The sequence below is a fragment of the Emydura macquarii genome, unplaced genomic scaffold (assembly GCF_026122565.2).
Source record: "Emydura macquarii macquarii isolate MOO-44397 ecotype Brisbane River unplaced genomic scaffold, CSIRO-AGI_Emac_v2 contig_212, whole genome shotgun sequence".
NCBI lineage: Eukaryota > Metazoa > Chordata > Testudines > Chelidae > Emydura > Emydura macquarii.
In genome coordinates, this window is record NW_027130349.1 from 13,934,871 (window position 1) to 13,956,765 (window position 21,895).

Consider the following 21,895-nt stretch of genomic DNA (forward strand, 5'->3'; position numbering starts at 1 on the left):
CATACAGATGCTAGTGTTCTCGGAAAGATGATGTCAGCAAGCACTGTTAACAGTTTAATCACCCAGCAACTGCTGTATCATTTCCAAATAAGAGATAAAAGACCCCAAAGCGGTTTTACACAGTAATGTGCATATACATGGTATTCAGCCTCCGTTTTTAAAACACTACAAGACAGAAAATGAACAATTTAAAATTCCTCTCTGTAGAACATGGTGAAGAGAATCTTAAGAGTTGGAGCTGTGGAAAACGATACCAAAATAAGTGTTATCCTATCAATACTAGCCTGTAATCCATGAGACAAACACATACACTATAAGGATGCACTCACTGATCCCCTCCTTTCTATCAAAAAGAAGGTTCCCGGAAGACACGAAGACCTAGAAACTTCATGCATGACCTGGCTTACTCTATTGAAATCAATTAAACAAGCCACGAGTTACTTAATGGTAACAATATTCCCAGATTGTAAGTAATTTCCAGTTATTATTCATTCAGTATTTGAACTGATTAGACAAACAACAGAACTTCTTAAGATAACAGGTATGATGGATTTCTAAAATTTCTAACACACTAGTTTTCCATTTCATCACAGTGTTCACCATCTGAATAGGAAGTGGAAACCTTGAAAAACGCTTCTTATGATGGTTCCCCTACTAAGAAGGCTTCTCTACCCAGAAGAATCATGTCTGAAATTAGCAACCTCTTCAGTCACTCACATTGGGTGAAATCTATGACCTGTTAAATACTATTACTGCATTAAAGAAAAAAATTCAAAAGAAAATGTGGGTGAAAAAGCCCTGAACCATCCCAATGGTCCAATCTGAGGCAACCCTTCCCCAGATAGCAAACCCTCCTCCCTCACACAATGAAATCCAAACCTGATCACTCCTAGCTAAGCCATCCAAGTCCAATATATTGTACAATACAGTGCTGACAAACAAGTTTCAGAGACTGCATAAAATAAAAGGAAGGATGAGTGATTTTCCCCCTTTGTACCATACTACCACTTGCTGTAACAATTAGTACTGACATGCTGCATAAATCAAGGTCTAGCCCATAATTTATGTATAACCACTGCACATGGTTCTGTTTATATCATGCTATGCTTTTACAACCTGATTTTCCAATATGCCAAGCACCTGCAGCTCCTCCCATTCATTTCACTGTAATTTGTGGGTGTCAGTATTCTGAAAAATCAGGACACATTCTGAATCAGAATTTGTATCTGCTGTAACACGTTTGTTTTTGTTACTTTCTGATACATCCTTTAGTTTATTCCCATAGTGCTTATCATGGTAAATTATAAATAATAATAAAAATCTGAATTTGTATATATTGTTGAAGTCTATGTCCACAAGATTCATCTCTCACTCAACTTCAACTGTGCATTCAGTATTATAAGTGCAATATGCCTATTTTTGACTTGACATCTTCCTGCTCTAACAATTAAGAATTGTGAAGGTGCTAACAGTAAATCTAAGATACAAAACTAAAAATCACACTATTGAGGAACAATCCAATGACTCTGACAAGGTGGATAAGAATCTGAAGGACAGTCTTGATAGAAATTAAGAATTATAGCCCCAATAGTTGTTTTCCCTTTAACAATGTGTTTTCTGAGAAATGGTTTTATCTGTCAGGAAATGACTGGCTCTCAAACTGAACCCAGTGACATTTCAAATTAGCTTCCTCTTTCACTACTACTATATAGTCAAACTGCCCCTTTCTCTACTCTAGAGTAATTGTACTACTAATCAAAATGCCAGAGTACATTTTTTCTATTAGCCTCAGCAAAAACTAGTGTTATTTTTATAGCCTTTTCAAAGATAAGTTATTTATTTATTCAGCACAACTGGATGCAAACTAATAAAAGTAAATAAGCTAAAATATTTATGAAATTGTAGACAGTATAAAAAAGGATACTTAAATATCTGTTACAGGTTGTGGTTGAAGATTCACATGGATTTTTGTTGTTTTTGTTTTAACAGTTAATATAGACTATGTTACTTTCAGTCTAGAAGTTTACTTATGCTTTTTTTTGTCAAAGACGCATGTGATTTATTAAACTCAAGTCACATTAGCCATGTTACAAAGCACACTGAAATCATTGGAAAGACCGCCATTAACATCAGCAGGCTTGCATCAGGCCTATAACACCTTAGGGGAGTCAAGAACTTGTCCAAAAAAAGCTGTTGATATTTTTTAGCATGTATATTGGAGGCAAATCTGCAATTAATTTATGGGCAACCACTAACTGGTTTAATTATTTGTGTTTTCTGGGCATTATGGATTAGATATGGCAACCTCATCTGACACTGTACATAGCGGGAAGGTTCTCCCAGATTATTATAATTGATGTCTAATCAGTAGTCTTTTTAGAGATTAGTAATCTTTGGGTTTGCTCCCACCACCCCACAGCATAGCTTTGCTATTCAATAGTTCAGACAGAGCTTAGAAACTACCTTGTCCAATAAGTGAGTCACTTTTTTTTAAGGATCTTCATCTTGGAGTAATAAATGATAACATTTTCAACTCAGAATGACTTGTGCCTCCCTAATCAACTAGTTAGTTAGCTTCTAGAGACCTATCAGACAAGCACAGGCAACTATTACCCCCACCATCAATATTACATTTAAACAAAATTAGAAGTATATTAAAATTGCAAAGTCAAGGACGTTAGGAACATTAGGAAGTACCAGGATTAAGAGTACCATGCAGCCTTAATTCAGTGTCCTTGTACACATGTGTTATGATCAGATTCTGCATACCCCTTGGGACCAAATTCCACAGCAGCAAGACCTAAATGCTATGGAATTTAGGGGTTACTGTCATAGAAATGTTCACTTATCCCAATCTCATGAAATAACTTCCGCCTGCCCCCCTCCCCACACATATGTGATTATCCATCCCTTATTTTAAAACGTATTGAAACTTATTAAAACTGGTATGTACCATTTTAAACATTAATTGAAGTTTGATAATTGCATGGTATACATGAGGGCAGTAAAAATGTACATTTGAGAGAAATACACAGGCTAGGCTAAGGGAAATGATGTTTCCCTAAGACATCACTTAAAATAAAAGCATTGTCTTATTTTTCAGGTGGTTTTCCCTTATTTCCATCTGACAAAGGTGGTCATCACCATCACAAAGGTGGCACGCGCGCGCACGCACGCACGCACCTCATATTTGAAATTACTCATGTAAAATTCAACAAAGGTTATTTTCAAGGGCAATTTATTTCACTATGCTCTCCAGGTGGCCTGGCTCCAACTGCCTCAGCTCCTGCAGTGTTGTACAGGTGGCCCAGCTCAGAACCTCCTTCCCTATCTGTGTGCCAAAGAAGGGAGGACTTGTAGCTGGCTGCAGAGGTTCATATCTCTGGGCCTGAGATGCTGTGTTGTTCTCCAGGCAGGCTCCCTACACTTAGGTTTCTTCCTACTCCCAACTGGGAGCTCAGCTCTAGCACCCTGCTCCCGCCTAGTTCCATGGAACTGTGCCGCATAATCCAGCTATGCCCTCCTGGAAAAACTGGATCATAAGAGACAGCTGGAAGCGGATCCTTCCAGGACAGGAAGAAAAAAAAAACCAAATCATAAGATGACTGGCTGCAACGAAATAAATTCTGTGGCAAAAATGCTGAATTCTATAGCACCTCAGTTGAAATTCCAGTCATGAAATCAGAGTCCAAGGGACCTCAACAGACAACTATAGAAGATCACAACTTTCAAAGATACTGTTGCAGGCTATCTAACCATCACTGGGTTGGTCTGCACTCAATATATTTGCTGTTTTCTTTGCACCAATCAGAGCTACAAATACTTTGAATCAAAGCTCAAATTCTGGGCCACAATTCTGCAACAGAGTGAATTCCATGGGAATAGTGGTACACGCCAGGCCTTCAGATGGACACTTGCCCAGCACCATACAGGAGGTCAATGGCAAAGTCAGGAATAGAACTCAGCTCTCAGGAGTTCCAGTCCAATGCCTTAATGACAAGAGAGTATCTTCTCTCAATCCTGTCATTTCCCATCAACCTGGTGGACAAAATGAGCCAGGGGTCTGCAGAACAATTGTTTTGTGATAATGTAATTGAACACTATCATAATGGATATACATAAGAGGGCCACCTTAAGGTTATGATGACTGAAGTTAATGGAAAGATCCCTCAACTCCAGTGGGCTTTGGATCAGGCCCTAAGGTTGCACAAGAAACCTTAATATTAGCATTTCCATTTTTGTGTGAACTTCATGGTCTTAATATTGCATCTTTTAATCTTGTTTCTACAGATAATTAACTAAATTTTAAAAAACTGAAATCTGTTGTGCAGAACCATACTGGGTCATCAACAGGGTTTAAACTCAAGACTTCCAGATCCACAGCACAGACCTCTACAGTTTGAGTTAAAAGAGCAACTGATAGAAGTAGCAGTTTTATCCTCTGTGGACCAGCTACAATAGAGGTATGCAACACACATGGCCAGCAGCTTATACACTACACAGCAGTGGAATGCTGGGACTCTGAACTTCGCAGTTCTATTCCTGGCTTTGGAGGGTCAAATTGCTACAAACAGCACAATCAAGCACAGAGTTAGCATATTCATTCTGAAAAAATGGTGTGGCTGAGACTTGGGTCTGTGAGCCACGGCATACTGTGTGTGTGTGGGGGGGAGAAGCCATGTTGATTCCCAATGGCAGGAAATGGTCGGTCATGTATCAAACAACCTACTATCCACCATTGGGTTGATAGTGGGTAGTCACATATCAGGCTGTGTCCGTTATGTCCTATAGGGTATAATTCTCTCAAATCACATCAGTACTAGTGGGACCAGAAGGGGGCGGTCAAGGCATGTCCCTTGGGATCTAATAAAACTCCCGCGGCAGGAGTGAACGGGGCTTCAGATGACCCAGACATTGACTGTCCCTGATAGCCCACCGGAGCCTGTTAGACCTAGCTAATGCTGTGTGCTAGTGCGGTGATTGGGTGAGTCGTCTCTAGACGCAGTTATTGTTCCCCTTTTCTCAATAAAGGTTCTCTTTGCATAAGTCTTGCCTGTTGTATTCCATCCTCCGGACCACAGTCTGCTATACCAATTCTACCTGAATTGGACTTATGCAACCTCCTAGTTATCCCATCTATAAAATGGGAAAGGGGAGCAATAGGTGCCTTCCTCCTCAGGGAAGTATATGAGGCCTTTCTCAGTTACAAGTTTTGTGAACTCCACAGTATTAATACCAGTCTCACTCTGGATTCTATCTCAACACTCCTTTGCACAGGTCAAAGGGGTAGCCATTGCTGCCGCATGCCTCTGAAGTTCTAGTTCAGTAAAACATGGAACATGCTCAGAGCAGATGAAAGGTCAGAAAGATCCAAGAGAAAGCTTGGTCAGTTAGAATGCAGGACCATCTATGGGGCTGGTAGCATGTTCAGTGCAGATGCAATGTTCAGAGATTTTAGCAGCAAGCCTCTAACAGGCTCTATGGGGCATATCCAAATAATTTTCAAAGGCTTGTAATTTGGCCAAATCTTGGTGGATTTTCATAGCAACAAGAAAAGGCCTCTCTCTGACTTCAGACCCAAATTTCTGATGAATGCTCCAATCCATAAAGGCGCTGCATCCCTTTTCAAAGGGATGGGACAAAAAAATTAACTTTAGAAAACTCTCTATTCTTCTTCACTTCATCCTTCCAAGTGGCTAAGTTTGTTTGATGACGCTTACCAAAAAAATTCAGCATGAGACAGAGATCAACCATAGAACATTTAAAGATATCAATTAGTTTGGTACAGCAACTAAAAAGAGACGCTTATAAAGAAAGTGTTAGGTCATAACTATAGAAGCTGATACTAGCTCCATAAATATTAATATTTTATTATTATTTTACACCTGTATAGCACTTGAAATCTCTGGATGAAAAAACACAAAGAAAAATACCCCAATTTTACACATAGAGAAACAGAGGCAGAGATATTTATGGCCAAAATTTACCATTGAGGCCACTGATTTTGAGTGCCTAAATCTAAGTTATTGGGGGCCTAATTTTGGGAAGTGTTGAGCACCTGCAGTTACCACTCACTAACTGGAAATGCAGGTAACTCAGTACTTCTAAAATAAGACCCCAGGTGTCTCAAACTGAGCTTTCAAAATCAGTATCCGCTTTTGGAAGTTTTAGCCCAAGTGACTTATTCACTCTGTGGCTTTGGATAAATGGCAGAACTGGAAATAGAACACGGGTGTCTAGATCTGCAGGCTTGTGCTCTAATAACCAGACCACAGTGCCTTTTGAGTCTTCTTTTCCACTCTGAGAAACCTAACATTAAATGAGGGCCACAAACTATTAACCTATTTATTTACCTATAATATTTAAAGAGCCTCTAGACCTGGATTTCCAAAGACACTAAGGTTTGTCTTGTTCTTTCTGAACAAGTGTTATGATAGCTGACTCTAATTATGTAATAAGTTTTGATAATCTTTCCCCTCTTAAGAAATTCTCAAATATTCCTAAAACAGATAATATTGAATGAAGTCCATAAAACTCCAATACAAAAGGAGTTGGTAAAAGTCACAGTTTATACCCAAAAGAGAACAGGAGCATCAAAAACCATCAGTATCATTTTTATAAAGCAGATAAACATAAGACACGAGCACTTTATGTGATATGGCATGGAGAAAGTTAGAGCTATTTCAGCTATAAGTTCTTTGGAAGAGATGTAATGCCAAACCCTTAAGTATAAAAAAAACCCCTTAAAAATACAATAAATAAATGAGTAAATTTAAGGACACTAATGCTGACAGATTAAAACATGTATTTTAAATGTTAAAAAAAGACTGATCAACACTAATTCAAAAAGTTCAACACCAAAAGTTATCAGTGGAAATTCCCTAAACATATCTTAGCAAGCAACACAGCATTTCTTATTTTGGTAAGTGTCTCACATAGAATGGATAAATACAGAGGAAAAAAAATAAGATTTAAATCAAATAAGAATAAAACTACTTAAAATTAAATTTGAAAATCTGAATCTAGGTTAAGTCCTAAACTTAGCATACTCTATTAAAATTATTTAAATTAAATACTAAACTAATATTCAAACAGTGTGTGCTGGCTGCCAAAGTTTTAAAGAAAGTCAAGCCACTGAACTGGTGGAAGTCACTGGCCAAGTACCCGGAACCAGAGTTTGCTGAAGTGCAAAACCAGCTTTTGACTGCAGTAGCCTCTTCTGCAGGGGCAAAGATCATATCTTCTACAGTTCAGTTTATTCAACTAGTTCAGTTCAATGGACTAGTTCATTCAACATTGAGAAATCAACTAGGAGTTGGAAAAGCAGAAAAAAACCCCAATTAATTTCTCTCTTCCAATCTATGAATAAAAACTAGGTGGGAGAGGATGAGATCTACTAGGGCTAAAAGTCTTGAAGGACATTGTGACCAGAAACAATCAGTTCAATTCACTATCTACAGATCAGATTTCCTTTGTTTAATAAATCAGTTTTAAATGGAAAACATGTACTGATAAATTTATTTTTTTCTTATTATTCAGCAGTGCTAAGGTAGTTTTATTTAACTAATAAAACAATTTTTAAACTGCTGTTTTTGTGCATTTTAATTTAATTCCAACGTCCATCCAAATGCAGTTTGACAATTCACAAGTAACAAAATGAATCATCTAGTAAATATGAAATGTCATTCACCATTTTCTAAATTAATAAAAAGTGCAAAAATTATGAATCTGTAACTTACCTTTACAAACTCCATAAATATTTAAATAAATAGGTATAGTGCATCCTCAAAATTGGAATGAAGAAGTAGCCCAGAGATTTCAGCCAATGAAAGAGGAAGCAGCCAAAGCAGGGACTTCTGTATTCGGGTGAGGGGGTAAAATGGGGGCCCAGCCAGGTTCACCTTTCCCCCAGCATTGCCTTGGACCCAAAACTCTGCAGGAGATAGCATCCTGACTTTCTTAGCACCAGATGGTGCTGTGCCTTGCCTTGCACCCTCTTATCCCCTCACCATGTGACCTAACTTTGAGGAAAACCAGACAGACAGACTCTCCAGCAAGTAAGAGTAGAAGAAGCCAGATCAGGGATCTCTAGACATTGAAAATAGATTTTACATTTGACTGGACCTTTTCCATCCTGTGCTGATCAGGAGGCATTGGACCAGCCAAACAGTCTCTTCATCACCACTTTTCTCTCCTGCCCTTTTCCCCTCAATCCCTTTCCCTTTAACTACCCCCTCCTATGCACTCCTCCCACCCCTCCATGGCACTAACATAAGATTTCCCCATAGTACATTGTTTACTCTGGCCTTGTCCACACTAGAAAAATAAGTTAACCTAACATAGGTCAAATTACAGTCACTGCAGTAATGCAGCAGCTGATATGCACACTATTCTCCTTGGGTCAGTGGAGTGCGTCCTCACCAGAAGCACTTCAACCGACCTAAGACGGGCAGTGGGGGGAGCTGAGAGTCTGGTCACCCTAACTACGCAGACAAACCCTAAAACTCTCGTTGAGGTGGTTTCATTAGGTCGGCATAGCAGGGGAGTTACATCAATGGGAGGAGAATTTTAGTCTGTACACCCCCACTCTTTTGTCAACAAAACTCTCTAATGTAGACCAGCCCCCTTCTTGTCCTTTCTACCCTTTCCCCCACACTCCGCCAGTCTTGTCTATTTAGATGTTAAGCTCTTTGGGGGCAGGGACCACTCTGTGTTTGTACAGTGCATAGCACAATGGGCCCCCGTTCTTGGTTGGTCCTTAGGCACTAGTGTATTAAACATGATTAATAATAAATTATAGCAATGAATGAAAACAACTTATATTTAGAAAAATAAGTACGAATGCAAAACAAGATGGAAATTGTTGCTCACAAACATTTATATACTTGTACACAGTGTTTGTAACTACCATCCCTTTTTTCATCAATCAGTGTAACAGTGCATTGCAACAGCCACTGGTTTATACTCTCCTTAGATATACATTTTAGCACACAAGCCAGTTCATTAAAGGAAATATACTTACATGGGCTGACATCTCTGTATCTATTTCGATTTCTGTTTTCTGGATATTTTGCAACTCTATGAGGATAGTCATTGGATTTATGCCGAATTTCCTTAAAATGACAAAAATACAGTTTAATAATGTTACTCAATGAGTAAATTGAGGAGTTTATTTTACACAGCGAAAGAGACTCGTCAAGCCAATTAAATATTTTCACATAAAGTGTTCACCTTTGCTCTGGACTTCATTTTCACCTTGCATTTAAATTGACCATTGACTACGGACATTTAGAAGTATCAGCTTCTTACACTTGTCTAGTCAGCTAACACTGCACAGACAGCATAGGCACAATTTGGTGAGTATTTCACATAGCATGAAACAAGGAAAGATGAGGGATTTGGCACAGCTCTGCTTTTTGCAGATGGCCTCACGTGGTGTCTCCCATGCCAAAATGGGCTTTTTTAGGGCTAATACTGGTGTACAGATCCCCTCTGCACCATGAAGTGCCTGTGAAATCCAGTACAGGTCTTCCCTGCTGTGGCACAGGAGCCACCAAGTCTGATAACTCTGAATTAGCTCCTGATTTGTGGCTCTGGTAACAACCATGGAACTATTCTACTTGTTTGACCCAACTCACGCAGCTAATCACATCCAGGGTGTTTGGAATGGAGCAAAGGCAATTAACTCCATCAGAGGCCATGGAACGTGATCCTCAGAACAGCAAGGGAAGTATTTTGAGGGTCTATTCTCAGAAGTTCCTAGAACATGTACATTTCCAGAGTGTTTTGAGAGACAATTTTATTAAACAGACTAATAATGGGGAGATAGGTTGTGTAAAGTGATGAACAAGAGATGTTAGCAATCTAACTAATGACAATGGCCTCTACATATAGAATCACAGAAACATAGGGCTGGAAGAGACCTTGAGGGGCCATCCAGTCCAGCCTCCTGTGCGGAGGCAAGAACACATATACCTAGATCATCCCTGACAGGTATTTGTCTAACCTGTTCTTTAAAATCTTCAATGATGGGGATTCCACAGCTTCCCTGGGTAACCTGTTCCAGTACTTAACTATCCTTAAAAGTTAGATATTAGGAAAAGCTTACTAACCCACATCTCCCTTGCTGCAGATTAAGCTCATTGCTTCTTGTCCTACCTTCAGTGGACATGAAGAACAATTGAACCCCATCCCTGACATAGTTGGAGACTTATCAGGTCTCCTCTATAGTCTTTTTTCAAGAAAAAAAACATGCTCACTTGTTTAAAACTTTCCTCATAAGTCAGGTTTTCTAAACTTTTTATCATTTTTGTTGCTCTCCAATTTGTCTGCATCTTTCTTAAAGTGAGGTGCCTGAAACTGGATACACTACTCCAGCTAAGACCTCACTAGTACTGAGTAGAGTGGGACAAATAACTCCAGCGACATCCATACAGTACTCCTGTTAATACACCACAGAACGCAAGTAGCTTTTTTGCAATATCATATTTTTGCTCATATTCAATTTATGATCCATTATAACTTCCAGATACTTTTCAGCCGTACTATAACCTAGCCAATTACTCCCCATTTTGTAGTTGTGCATTTGATTTCTTTCCTATGTGTAGTACTTGCCCTTGTCTTTACTCAATTTCATCTTGTTGATTTCAGACCAATTCTCCAATTTATCAAGATCAATTTGAATTCTTACCCTGTCCTCCAAAGTGCTAGCAACCCCTCCCATCTTAATGTCATCTGCAAAATTTTATAAGCACACTCTTCACTCTATTATCCAAATCATTAATTAAAATGTGGAACAAATAACCAGACCCAGAACAGACCTCTGTGGGACCCCACTAAATATATCCTCCCAGTTTGCTAGTGATCCATTGATAACTACTCTGAGTACAGCCTTTCAACCAGTTATGCACCCACCTAATAATAATTTCAGCTAGACCACATTTCCATAGTTTTCTTATAAGAATATAATGGAGAACAGTGTCAAGAGTCTTTTTAAAACCAAGACATACCTTGTCTACTGCTTCCTCCCATCCATTAAACTAGTAATTATGCCAAATAAGGAAATTAAGTTGATCTGGTATAATTTATCCTTGAAATCCATGCTGGGCTATTCCTTATCATGGTATTATACTCTAGGTGCTTACAAACGGATCTACACCCCAGGTCCCCTTTGTTCCCTTTTTGTAAGAAAAGGTACTACATTTGCTCTTCTCCAGTCTTCTGGGAACTCCCTTGTCCTCCATGAATTCTCTAACAACTGTTAACAGTTCCACAATTTCTTTAACTAGTTCCTTCAAGTACACTAGAGTGAACTTCAGCAGGCCATCCCAACCTGAACACATTTATCTAAAACAGTGTTTCTCAACTGGTGTTCCGTGGAACCTGAATACTGTTAGGGTTCCGAGAGCAGCTGCTCTCCGCACCGCCAAAAAAGGGACGATGTCCCGGATTTTTCGGCGGAGGGTATCAAGTGTAAGTGTAATTTAATGTATATTTAATTGAGAAACACTGAGCTAGTTGTTCGTATATAATTTGCTTATTTCGACATTGTTTTTGGCCCCATATGTAAAAATACTGTTAAGAGTTTGGGGGGTTCCGCAATTATTTATCAAGTTCAAAAGGGTTCTGTGGCCAAATTTAATTGAGAAACACTGATCTAAAGTATTGTTAAACCTGTTCTTTCCCTATTCTGGCTCATGTACCTTCCACCTTGTTGTTAATGTTAACTGTGTTAAGCGTCTGGTCACAACTAACTTTTTAGTGAAGTCTGAAGCAAAACAGGCATTCAACTGCTCAGGCCTTCTTGATATCTGTTATTAGTCCTGCTAAATAATACCACTATTTAGTCCGACTGAAGAGTGGACCCATATTTTCCTTCATCCTTCTCTTGCTCCTCATGTTTTTGTAAAAGTTCATCTTACTGTCTTTCATGTCCCTTGCTAGGTGAAACTCACTTCATGCCTTATCCTTTCTGATTTTGTCCCTATATGCTTTCCCTATTATTTTGTATTCATCCTTAGCAATTTGTCCATGCTTCTACTTTTTGTAGGATTCCTTTTGATTTTTAGATGATTAAAGAGCTCCTGATAGAGCCATATTACTATTCTTCCTATCTTTCCTTCACTCTCGATTAGTTTGCTATTATACCTTTAATCCTGACCTTTTTCCCTTAGATGTTCTTCTCAGGGACCTTACCTACCAGTTCTGAATTTGTTAAAGCCTTTTTAAAATCTATTGTCTTTATTCTGCCTGCTCTCATTTCTCCCTCTCCTTGGGGATCATTAAATTTATCACTTTCACCCAAACTGCCTTCTACCTTCAAATTCACAACTAATTCCTCCCTGTTGGTCAGAATCAAGTCTAAATAGCCTGCCTCCCCTGTCACTTTTCTCCACCTCCTGAAAAAATAATTATCTGATCCCAACACACTCCAAGACCTATTAGAGGCTGTTTGTGTGTCCTTCCACAACTGTGTTTTCAAAAGGCCACCTTTACTACAGATTGGCTAATACAGGCAATCAAAAAAGATGGATAGAGTGCCATTGGTAGAAGTCATCTGCCAAGTCTGACTGTTAAGAGACTTTTTGTAGTTTTTCTGTAGTAGTATGAAGTCGTATGAAGAGAAAAAAGTTTTTTTACTTTACAATAGCACCTGTTATCAAGTCTTCTCTCCTTCCTTCACATCAATGCTGCTGCTATTTCTGCCCAGTACGTCTTACATCATAATTAAAAAAAAATACTCTCCCTCTTTTTTCTCTCCAGCATCAAAGACACTGCAGAGATCTTGACTATTTTTGCCTCAACTATTACAATCTCCGCATCTTCCATCTATCAAAAATACTGCAGAAAAAACTCTACCTTCTGCACCATCCTCATTGTAAAAACTCCCACCCCTCCTCAAATCTCTCCATATTGTCTTCACTGTTATTCCTTAAAACAGGCATAATCAGAGAGAACATCTATGGAACTATAATCTAAAATCAACTTGGATCACGTTAAATAGGAATATTATTGTCCCTTTATGTGTAATGATACTTCAACAAAACAAATTAAACATTTGTGCATTAAGAATCTGTGTGATAACTTATGTAGTTTTTCCATAAAAATATATATAGCCCATTATTCTTATTTTTAAAAAAAGCATCTCTCTTAAAAAGGTTAGTGCACATTTAAAATTGCATACACAACTTAGTGATATATTTTGGAGCAGCTCAATCTACTAGAGATACAAGAGCTAAAAACAACAAAAATATCCAAAAGGAAACACCTCACTTACCAAGTAAAATGAGAAAGCCTTACTTTAAGCCCTTCTCTCTCAGTATGCATGTTTACATACCGACCCCTCTGATCTGCCACAGAAATTAAACTAATGGAGAACACTATTACAATGACCCAAAATCTGTTGGAGAAGAGTTGAGAAGTTCCTCCATTTGAACTGGGCTCCACAATTGGGAGGGGCATGATCAGTCAACAGGTGTAATATACAGCATCATGCCCCAGCAAATGCACCCAGAAACACCAGTGGGGATAAATGCCAATCAGATAGTCATCACCATATGGACCCCAGGGAGTAGTATAAAGTAGCCAGTCCTCTAAAGGAATTCCTTAGCTTTCCCAAGATATCCATGGAATTCCTCCACAAACACTGACAGGTCCATGGATTTGGGGGGTTCACTATACAAAGAAGGTAATCCCACCTTCTTTCACCGATTACATTTTTTCTTTGGAATTCTCTGAGCATAACTTGTAGTCTCCCTAGCCCCCGGTATCTATTACTGATCTATATAGCGCTTGGGAGTGGGAGGGAGGTAGAAAAAGTAAGAAAACTTTAGCACACATGTAAAACATGTCAGTGGTGAAAGTAATTTTATCTGAACTCACACAAGTAGAAATACTTACATAAAAATCTTTTTCCCCTCTGTGCCACATAAAACCAGAGAAACAGGATTTGATTTGATTTAATAAAATTCCGGAGATATTACAACATAAAACTAAAACATTTTAAAGACCAGAGATAAATGAAAAATTGCTCATAAGAGGTTACTGAAAACACTTCCCAGTGCACAATGCCAGAATGGCAGAATTTGAAAATATTTACATGTATTAAAGTTAGACAGTACAGCTAATTAAGAACAAAAAATCCCTAACTTTTTATGGAAGACACCATAATAGAGGCTCAATATAAATGTATACCCTCAAATTAAAAAACATAGTAAGAGGACCAAAAAAGTGCCACCATGACTAAACAAAATAAAAGAAGCAGTTAGAGGTTAAAAACGCATTCTTTAAGAAGTAGAAGTTCAATCCTACTGTGGAAAATAGAAAAAAGCATAAACTCTACCAAGTGAAATGTAAAAATATAATTAGGAAGGCCAAAAAAGAATATGGAGAACACCCAGCCAAAGACTCAAAAAGAAACAGCAAATTTTTTGAAGCATGTCAGAAGCAAGAACCTGCTAAACAACCAGTGGGGCCATGGGATGATCAAGGAAGCACTCAAGGAAGATAAGGCTATTGGGATGATCAAGGAAGCACTCAAGGAAGATAAGGCTATTACGGAGAAACTGAATGAATTCTTTGCATAGTCTTCACAGCTGAGGATGTGAGGGAGAGTCCCAAACCTGAGCCATTCTTTTAGGTGACAGATCCGAGGAACTGACTCAGATTGAGGTGTCATTGGAAGAGGTTTTGGAACAAATTGATAAATTAAACAGTAATAGGTCACCGGGACCAGATGATATTCACCCAAGAGTTCTGAAGGAACTCACATGTGAAATTGTAGAACTACTAACTATAGTATGTAACCTATCATTTAAATCAGCTTTTGTACAAGATGACTGAAGGATAGCTAATGTGGCACCAATTTTTAAAAAAGACTCCAGAGGTGATCTGAGAAATTACAGGCCAGTAAATCTAACTTCCGTACCAAGCAAATTGGTTGAAACTATAGTAAAGAACAGAATTATAAGACAGATAGATGAATACGATTTGTTGGGAAAGAGTCAACATGCTTTTTGTAAAGGGAAATCATGCCTCACCCATCTACTAGAATTCTTTGAGGGGGTTAACAACAAGCATGTGGACAAGGGTGATCCAGTGGATATAGTGTACTTAGATTTTCAGAAAGCCTTTGACAAGGTCCCTCACCAAAGGCTCTTAAGCAAAATAAGAGGTCATGGGATGAGAGGGAAAATCCTCTCCTGGATCAGTAACTGGTTAAAAGATAGGAAGCAAAGGGTAGGAATAAATGGTCAGTTTTCAGAATGGAAAAAGGTAAATAGTGGTGTCCCCTAGGTGGTCTGTACTGGGACCAATACTACTCAACTTATTCATAAATGATCTGGAAAAAAGGGTAAACAGTGAGGTGTCAAAATTCGCAGATGATACAAAACTACTCAAGATTGCAGTCTGCTTTGGACTTAACTAACAGTTACAAAGGGGTCTCACAAAACTGGGTGACTGGGCAACAAAATGGCAGATGAAATTTAGTGCTGTTCAATGCAAAGTAATGCACTTTGGAAAACAATCCCAACTATGCATATAAAACAATGGGGTCTAAATTAGCTGTTACTACTCAAGAAAGTGATCTTGGAGTCATTGTGGATAGTTCCCTGAAAACATCCACTCGACGTTCAGCGGCAGTCAAAAAATCTAACAAAATGCTGGGAATTAGGAAAGAGATAAATAATAAGACAGAAAATATATATATATATTACAGATACATATCTGTATAAATCCATGGTACCCACATTTTGAATACTGTGTACAGATTTGTTCACCGCATCTCAAAAAAGATACATTGGAATTGGAAAAGGTACAAAAAAGGGCACAAAAATGATTAAGGTTATGGAACAGCTTCCATATGAGAAGAGATTAATAAGACTGGAACTTGTCAGCTTGGAAAGGAGACGACTAAAGAGATGTGATAAAGGTCTATAAAATCATGATTGGTATGGAGAAAGTAAATAAGAAAGGGTTATTTACCCCTTTTCATACCACAAGAACTAGGGGTCACCAAACGAAATGAACAGGCAGAAGATGTAAAATGAACAAAAGGAAATATTTCTTTACACAACGCAGTCAACCTGTGGAACTCTTTGCCAGAGGATGGTGTGAAGGCCAAGACTATAACAGGGTACAAAAAAGAGCTAGGTAAGTTAATGGAGGATAGGTCCACCGATGGCTATTAGCCAAGATGGGTAGGGAAGCAAAACCATGCTCTGAAGTGTCCCTAACCTCTGTTTGCCAGAAGGTGGGACTGGATGACAGGGAATGGATGACTTGATGATTACCTGTTCTATTCATTCCCTCTAAAGCACCTGGCTTTGGCTACTGTTGGAAGACAAGATCTTGGGCTAGATGGACCATTGGTCTGACCCAATATGTTCGTTCTTATGTTCTAACTAACTGAAAAGCCTTCGAGAGCTCTTGCTATTTACACTTCAATGTGATTTTATTCCATCAGGTTTATTTTAATAAAATTAAGATGATTTATAAAAGATAACTTATACTCTTTGGACATACACCATGTGATATTCTGCATATATTTTGCTACTACTGGTGGGCAATATTGATTACAGAACTACTATTGGTACATTTTTGCCATCTGTGAAATTTTGCTTAAAAACTTATGCCCTGCTAAATTCAAATCTTGATATTATTTCACTGTTTAAGATCCTGTACCTTTTTGCATATATATTTAAAAAAATAAAGATTAAAATACATTAAAATTTCAGTTTAACAGAATAAACACACATCCTAATGCGACAAAGTCAGCAGCTTTTTAGTCCCAACTTTCCAGGGACTTCTATGGATTCTTAGGCAAGTCACATTCACTTTGTGCTGCTGCTTCTTCATTTGTAAAACTGGCCTAATATCTAATAGCTTTGTGAGATGCTATGCAAGCTAGTTTAGTAATATTTGTCAAGCTATTTTATAGAACTTTAACTCAAAGCATCTGACTGCAAAGGATTATTAATCACTAGTTTTGCTCTGATTCAAGTGACCCCAGGACATTAAAGGCAGTTACTGCACAGCATGCAAATTCTAGTAACATGACAACATGTGAAGTGGGGGTGCCATTAAATCTTTCCAAGCAATTAACGTTGCCTAAATACACTCTAAACCAGGAGTGGCCAAACTTAGTGACCACCTAACGCTCCTCTCCCTGCTGGACTGAATCCTCTACCCCCACCACCCTGCTGCAGGGCAGAAGCTCACTCCCCACCCCAGTCCGGTAGGTGGAGAATATGGGCGCATAGGAGGCTCCACGAGCCATACTTTAGCTGTAACAGAGCCAGGTACAGCTCACCAGCCAGTCTGGCCACTCCTGCTCTAAACCAAGGAACTTAGATGCCCCAGCAGCAGTTGCCACCATCACCACTGCAGAGGTACCGCTGCCATCCACAGCCCTCCGCTCCCTGGGGCGTATGCCACATCGCTCAACACACCTGCAGACTGACACCCAGGGCGAGACCAACTATCCAGGCACAGGGAGACGCCGGTGAGGCGAATTGAAAACGAACTGCGCGTGCGCGGTACAATTCTGCTCTTACCCTGCTGGAGCATGCGCACTTCACCCAACACGCTCCTCGTCCAACCAACCCCCCCCAGTACTTGGCGCACATTTGCTCCCCCCAGCCCTGTGCCGTCTCCCCTCACCTCCCCGAGTGGAGCATGCGCACTTCCAGGCCGCACGCCGTTTCTCCCTCCTCGTCCTCCCCCTCCCCGCCCCTTTCTCCGAGCATGCGCAGGAGCCAGCCAGGCTGGCTTGCAGCTGCGCGTGCCTGAAGGAATCAAGCGGCAGAGCCGTGGTGGCCCTCGCCGGCCCCAACGACTTCCGCTTCCCCGTACGGGACACGAGCCGCGCGTGCCGGCTGGAACCGCTTCTCTCTCCCTACCCCTCCCCGCCGCGTCCCTGACAGGGCGTCCCTCGTTCACTCACAAGGTAGCGAGCCTGCCAGTTGTTAGCGGTGTCGATTTCCTGGAACTCCTGCTCTATGGGGGCTGACATGGCGGCGGCCGGAGCGAGGGTGGCCGCTGCAGTCCGACAGGCTCATAACCTCCCGCCGGCCCGCTACGGCAGGGCGAGCGCAAGCCCTAGCCCACCGCACGCTCCGTCTTTGCCTGCCTCACTCTCCGAGACCGCGGCTCGCTCGCAGGCAGTCCGACCGCCGCCGTCACACGGGCGCATGCGCGCGCCCTCCCCCCGACCAGCGCGAGCCTCCGCCTAGCCCCGGCCGTCGAAACCCCGCCCCAGGGAAAGCACCTGGGCTGACGTCACGGTCCGTTCTGGGCCTGGCGTCATGGGGGAGCGCTCAGGAGGGGGCGGGCTCTCCACTGAATGGGGGAGAGCGACCCCGGAGGAGGCTGCTGCCGCGGTAGGGCCAGAGCCCCACCCCCCTCTCCGGCCCGCGCGGGGCTTACCGCTGGGCTCGGACAGAGCCGGAGTCCTGTGACGTGTGTGGCTGACTGGCTTGCGCGAGGAGAACCTTGCGCAAGGACACCGGAGCGTGCCGCGCAACGGTGCGCGCCAGCGTCACCTTAACTCTGCCCGGCACGGCTTGGACACACGTGCATCCCTTGTTGGCAGCGCGCGTCCCGCCCCCCACCTTTCTCCGGGAAGCGGAGGCCACTGGCACAGAGTCAAACACCACTTCTGAGGCTGAGAGCTGTTGGAGTGAGCTGCCCTGACCACAGACGCTGAGCCCAGTGCACAGCAACACCACCTCACTTTTACGCACACAGTGCCCTCGCTCTGACGCTGTCTTTTCCCTTTCCCGTCATTGCACCCGCAGATCGCTCTCACCTCGGTGCTGATAGTCAGTCCTGATGCCAAGATCACGCCTGTGCACAGGTACTGAACTGACAATCTTCAAAAGTCAGCCCTGAAATGAGGCAAATACCTCAAAGTACACGTGCACAGCTTTCCTTAGATCGGGCAACACCTGCTGAAGGGGCAGGGAGTGGGTTTCAGACTCTAAGTGAGGCAGGACTCCCAGATCACCTTATGTCACAATCAGCTCTTGCCAAGCTGCTCCAACTAATCCCTTCATCATTCAATACAGCTACATTTATTACAGCTGGAGTGCATGCAGCATAATTTCCAGTGGCTATTATCGGTTCCAGGGGGCTAAAGCAAAGGTTATGCTGGTGCCTACCTTAACTCTGTATTCCCTGATTTTCAGAAGTTGAAATTTGACTACCTAAACTATTTCCAAGGTTTAGGTGTTGCTGAACTTAATGTTCTGGAAAGGCAGAAGATAGCACAGGGCAACCTTTACTCTGCCTCAACTATGTTTTTTATTGGTCAATTTCCTATTTTTTTGAGCAGAAAGAAATGTTACTTGTGGGAGACATTGTTCATTTAGGCAGCAGTAATTATCTGTGAATTTGCAGTTGAAGAGTAACTGACGGTAGACATAAAGAATTCTATGTGCTTCCTAACTGGTCCTCCTCCCCCATTCCCCATTAATTTTGTTATTGTGCAATGATGATCAAGGTCATGCTTTAAATTTTTGTGAAGAGGAAGGTTGCTGAGAAGTCAGGAAGATAAAACACAGAAATGGTTTATTTCACTACATATAGACATTTTTGTTCCATCCATATAGATTTGCAGAAAGTGTAAACTCATGTAAGGAGACTGGCGTGTCTGTCAGTGTAAGGGACTGGGGTGTAGATAATGTGACCTAGGCCCACAGCTGTGCTGATGTATCCACAAAGCAGTACTCAGTGAGCAGGGATCAGAGTAATCTAGTGAGCCAAGATCAAGAGGCAAGGGTCAGAATCAGGCTGGGGTCAGAGACCAGAGATAGTTACCAGGCTGCAATCAGGAGGCAAGAGAGAGAGTCCGACTGGAGATCAGAAAGCAAATTTCTAGGACCACTAGCCAGAGTTAAATGGGCCCATCAGAAAGCCACAGGGTGCTGCACTCTGGAGCCTTTAGGCAGTACTTCCTGTGGCACTTAATCTCCACAGTGCCCCCTGGATATAGCTGTGTATCACAGTGTATGGTCTCCTGCTGGCAGTGGGGGGATGTCAGCTGTCCCAAGTTTTGCAGACCTAGGTTCTAACTTAATGGATCCTTACAGTCTACTTCTCAACTATCCCCTGCAATTTATAGTCCCACTACCATTGCCTACTAGCCCTCCTTTGAGCCATGAGAACATTAGCAGTCTGAAAAAAATTTCTTGCTCTCTTGCACCCTCTGCTGCTGCATACACATATTACAGGCAACAGCTTAGAGGGTCCCACACTTTCTTGTGTAAGCCAAGGGATAAACCTTGTCAAGTCCCCGACTCCCAAGCAGCGTCTTCACCCTAATTCTGGTCAGCACCCCAGCTGAGTCTCTTGCATTGCCAGTGCAGCCACCCCACACCCTACATGTTTGACCCTCACCTGCACTCCATCCTGTTCCTCTGCACCTAAGTCCCTTGCCTCTACTCCAGCCATTCCCCACCCAGCCAGACCCATTGCCCAAGTTCCAGCCAGTTCCTCCCCCACAGATATGACTTTTGTCCCCCTGTTTGTCCACCTGCCCCACCCACCAGCCAGGCCCCTTTGCTCTGATAAGCCATCCCCCCAAAATTGTGTCTGGCTCCACTACCACCACCGGACAATTTGTCCTGCCCCTACTCAGCCTCTCTACGCTGGCTGCCTCTCTCCAGCCAGGCCCATGACCTCTTGACTCTTCACAGATTGTCTTCCATTTCATCAACGTGTTGCTTTCTGGGCTCACTGTGTATCGTGTTATAGTGGATTATTTTATTGTAGCTTCCCCCTCAGTTCCATCACAGAATAAAATGTAGTGTTTGATTTCATGTCATTTTTCCCACTTTAGCTTTAATTACAACCCTCCTTTCCTCTCCCCTTACCTCCTCAACTGAAGTGTCCAGTAGTCAGTGTTGCAGTTCAGGGCACTGCACCTTTATTCTCTCTCTATGATCCCTCAAGATCACCTGCTCTAAGCTCCTGGCTTTTCAGCCATCAGTCTCTTGGGCAAAGACCCAGGTCTCCCTTGTGGCCAGGATTTTCTAGGCTGTATAGTTCCCTGCCTATACTGTGATATCCCAGCAAGCCAGACAGCCTAAACAGCCAGCATCTGCACTTTGCTTTCTCTCCACAGGCTTTGAACAGCGTAATTGCCAGCATTATAAGTTATCACACAGCTCCTTATGAGCAAGCACATTTATTTATAAGGGGAAGCATTAGAGAGAAAACAATCAGAGAACCTACATGCACACTAAAAAACTTAAGAGAAATCATCCCAACTCCAATCTCAGGCTTTGATAGGTGTCAGTCCTTCAAAATACACAAGTAGGTTTCCCCTCTGGTTACAAAATCATAACTGTCTCAGATTCAGAACCAGAACCATCATGAATAGTTCAGTCTCTCCTTTATACAGCTTGGGCACTTGATCTTTGCCTCATATAACACATGATTAGCAGACAAAAGCTCACTCCTCAGGCTGTAGCTACAAAAGGCTGGGGTCTTGCATAACCGGGATTGGGGAATTTGCATTCACTTTCCCCAAGATACTTCCCAGGAAAATATTTAACACTTTTTGTTCCAAAATCTCTTCTTGTCTGGCACATTGTTCAATATAGTCTGTTGAATCCCTAAGTTTCATCTGTGTCATCTCCCCTCTTGAGATGCTAAATATAATCCTAGCCCACAATTATACATAACCAATGAATTTAAGATAATGAACCCCAAAGATGCTTAAACTTAATTCAGTAGGGTCTCCCAAGGATATGGCAGGAAATTGCTATCTCCATCTCAGCTGGGTTTTTGATTGATTGTTTAATTCTGCAGAGGTATTTAGACTTTGAATGTAATGAAACCTATGTGAGGCAATTGAATTTTTCTGTTTTTATCTCCTCTGGTGTATGGCCCC

At 41.4% G+C, this 21,895-nt stretch overlaps 1 protein-coding gene across 3 annotated transcripts in view; it reads right to left on the bottom strand.

Moving 5' to 3' along the window:
• PTPN2 (protein tyrosine phosphatase non-receptor type 2) overlaps positions 1-18,436 on the bottom strand; it is a 58,808-nt gene extending 40,372 nt beyond the window's left edge. The window contains exons 1-2 of one of the 3 annotated variants that reach the window (XM_067548167.1): positions 18,269-18,436; positions 9,023-9,113 (exon numbers count right to left, since the gene is read on the bottom strand). In XM_067548167.1, the coding sequence (XP_067404268.1) occupies positions 9,023-9,113; positions 18,269-18,307 (130 nt within the window). In that variant the 5' untranslated portion in view covers positions 18,308-18,436. Of the gene's footprint in view, positions 1-9,022; positions 9,114-17,944; positions 18,238-18,268 lie in introns of those variants that run through there. The other 2 variants (XM_067548159.1, XM_067548175.1) reach the window with 2 other exon arrangements.
• Between the last annotated feature and the right edge of the window lie 3,459 nt (positions 18,437-21,895).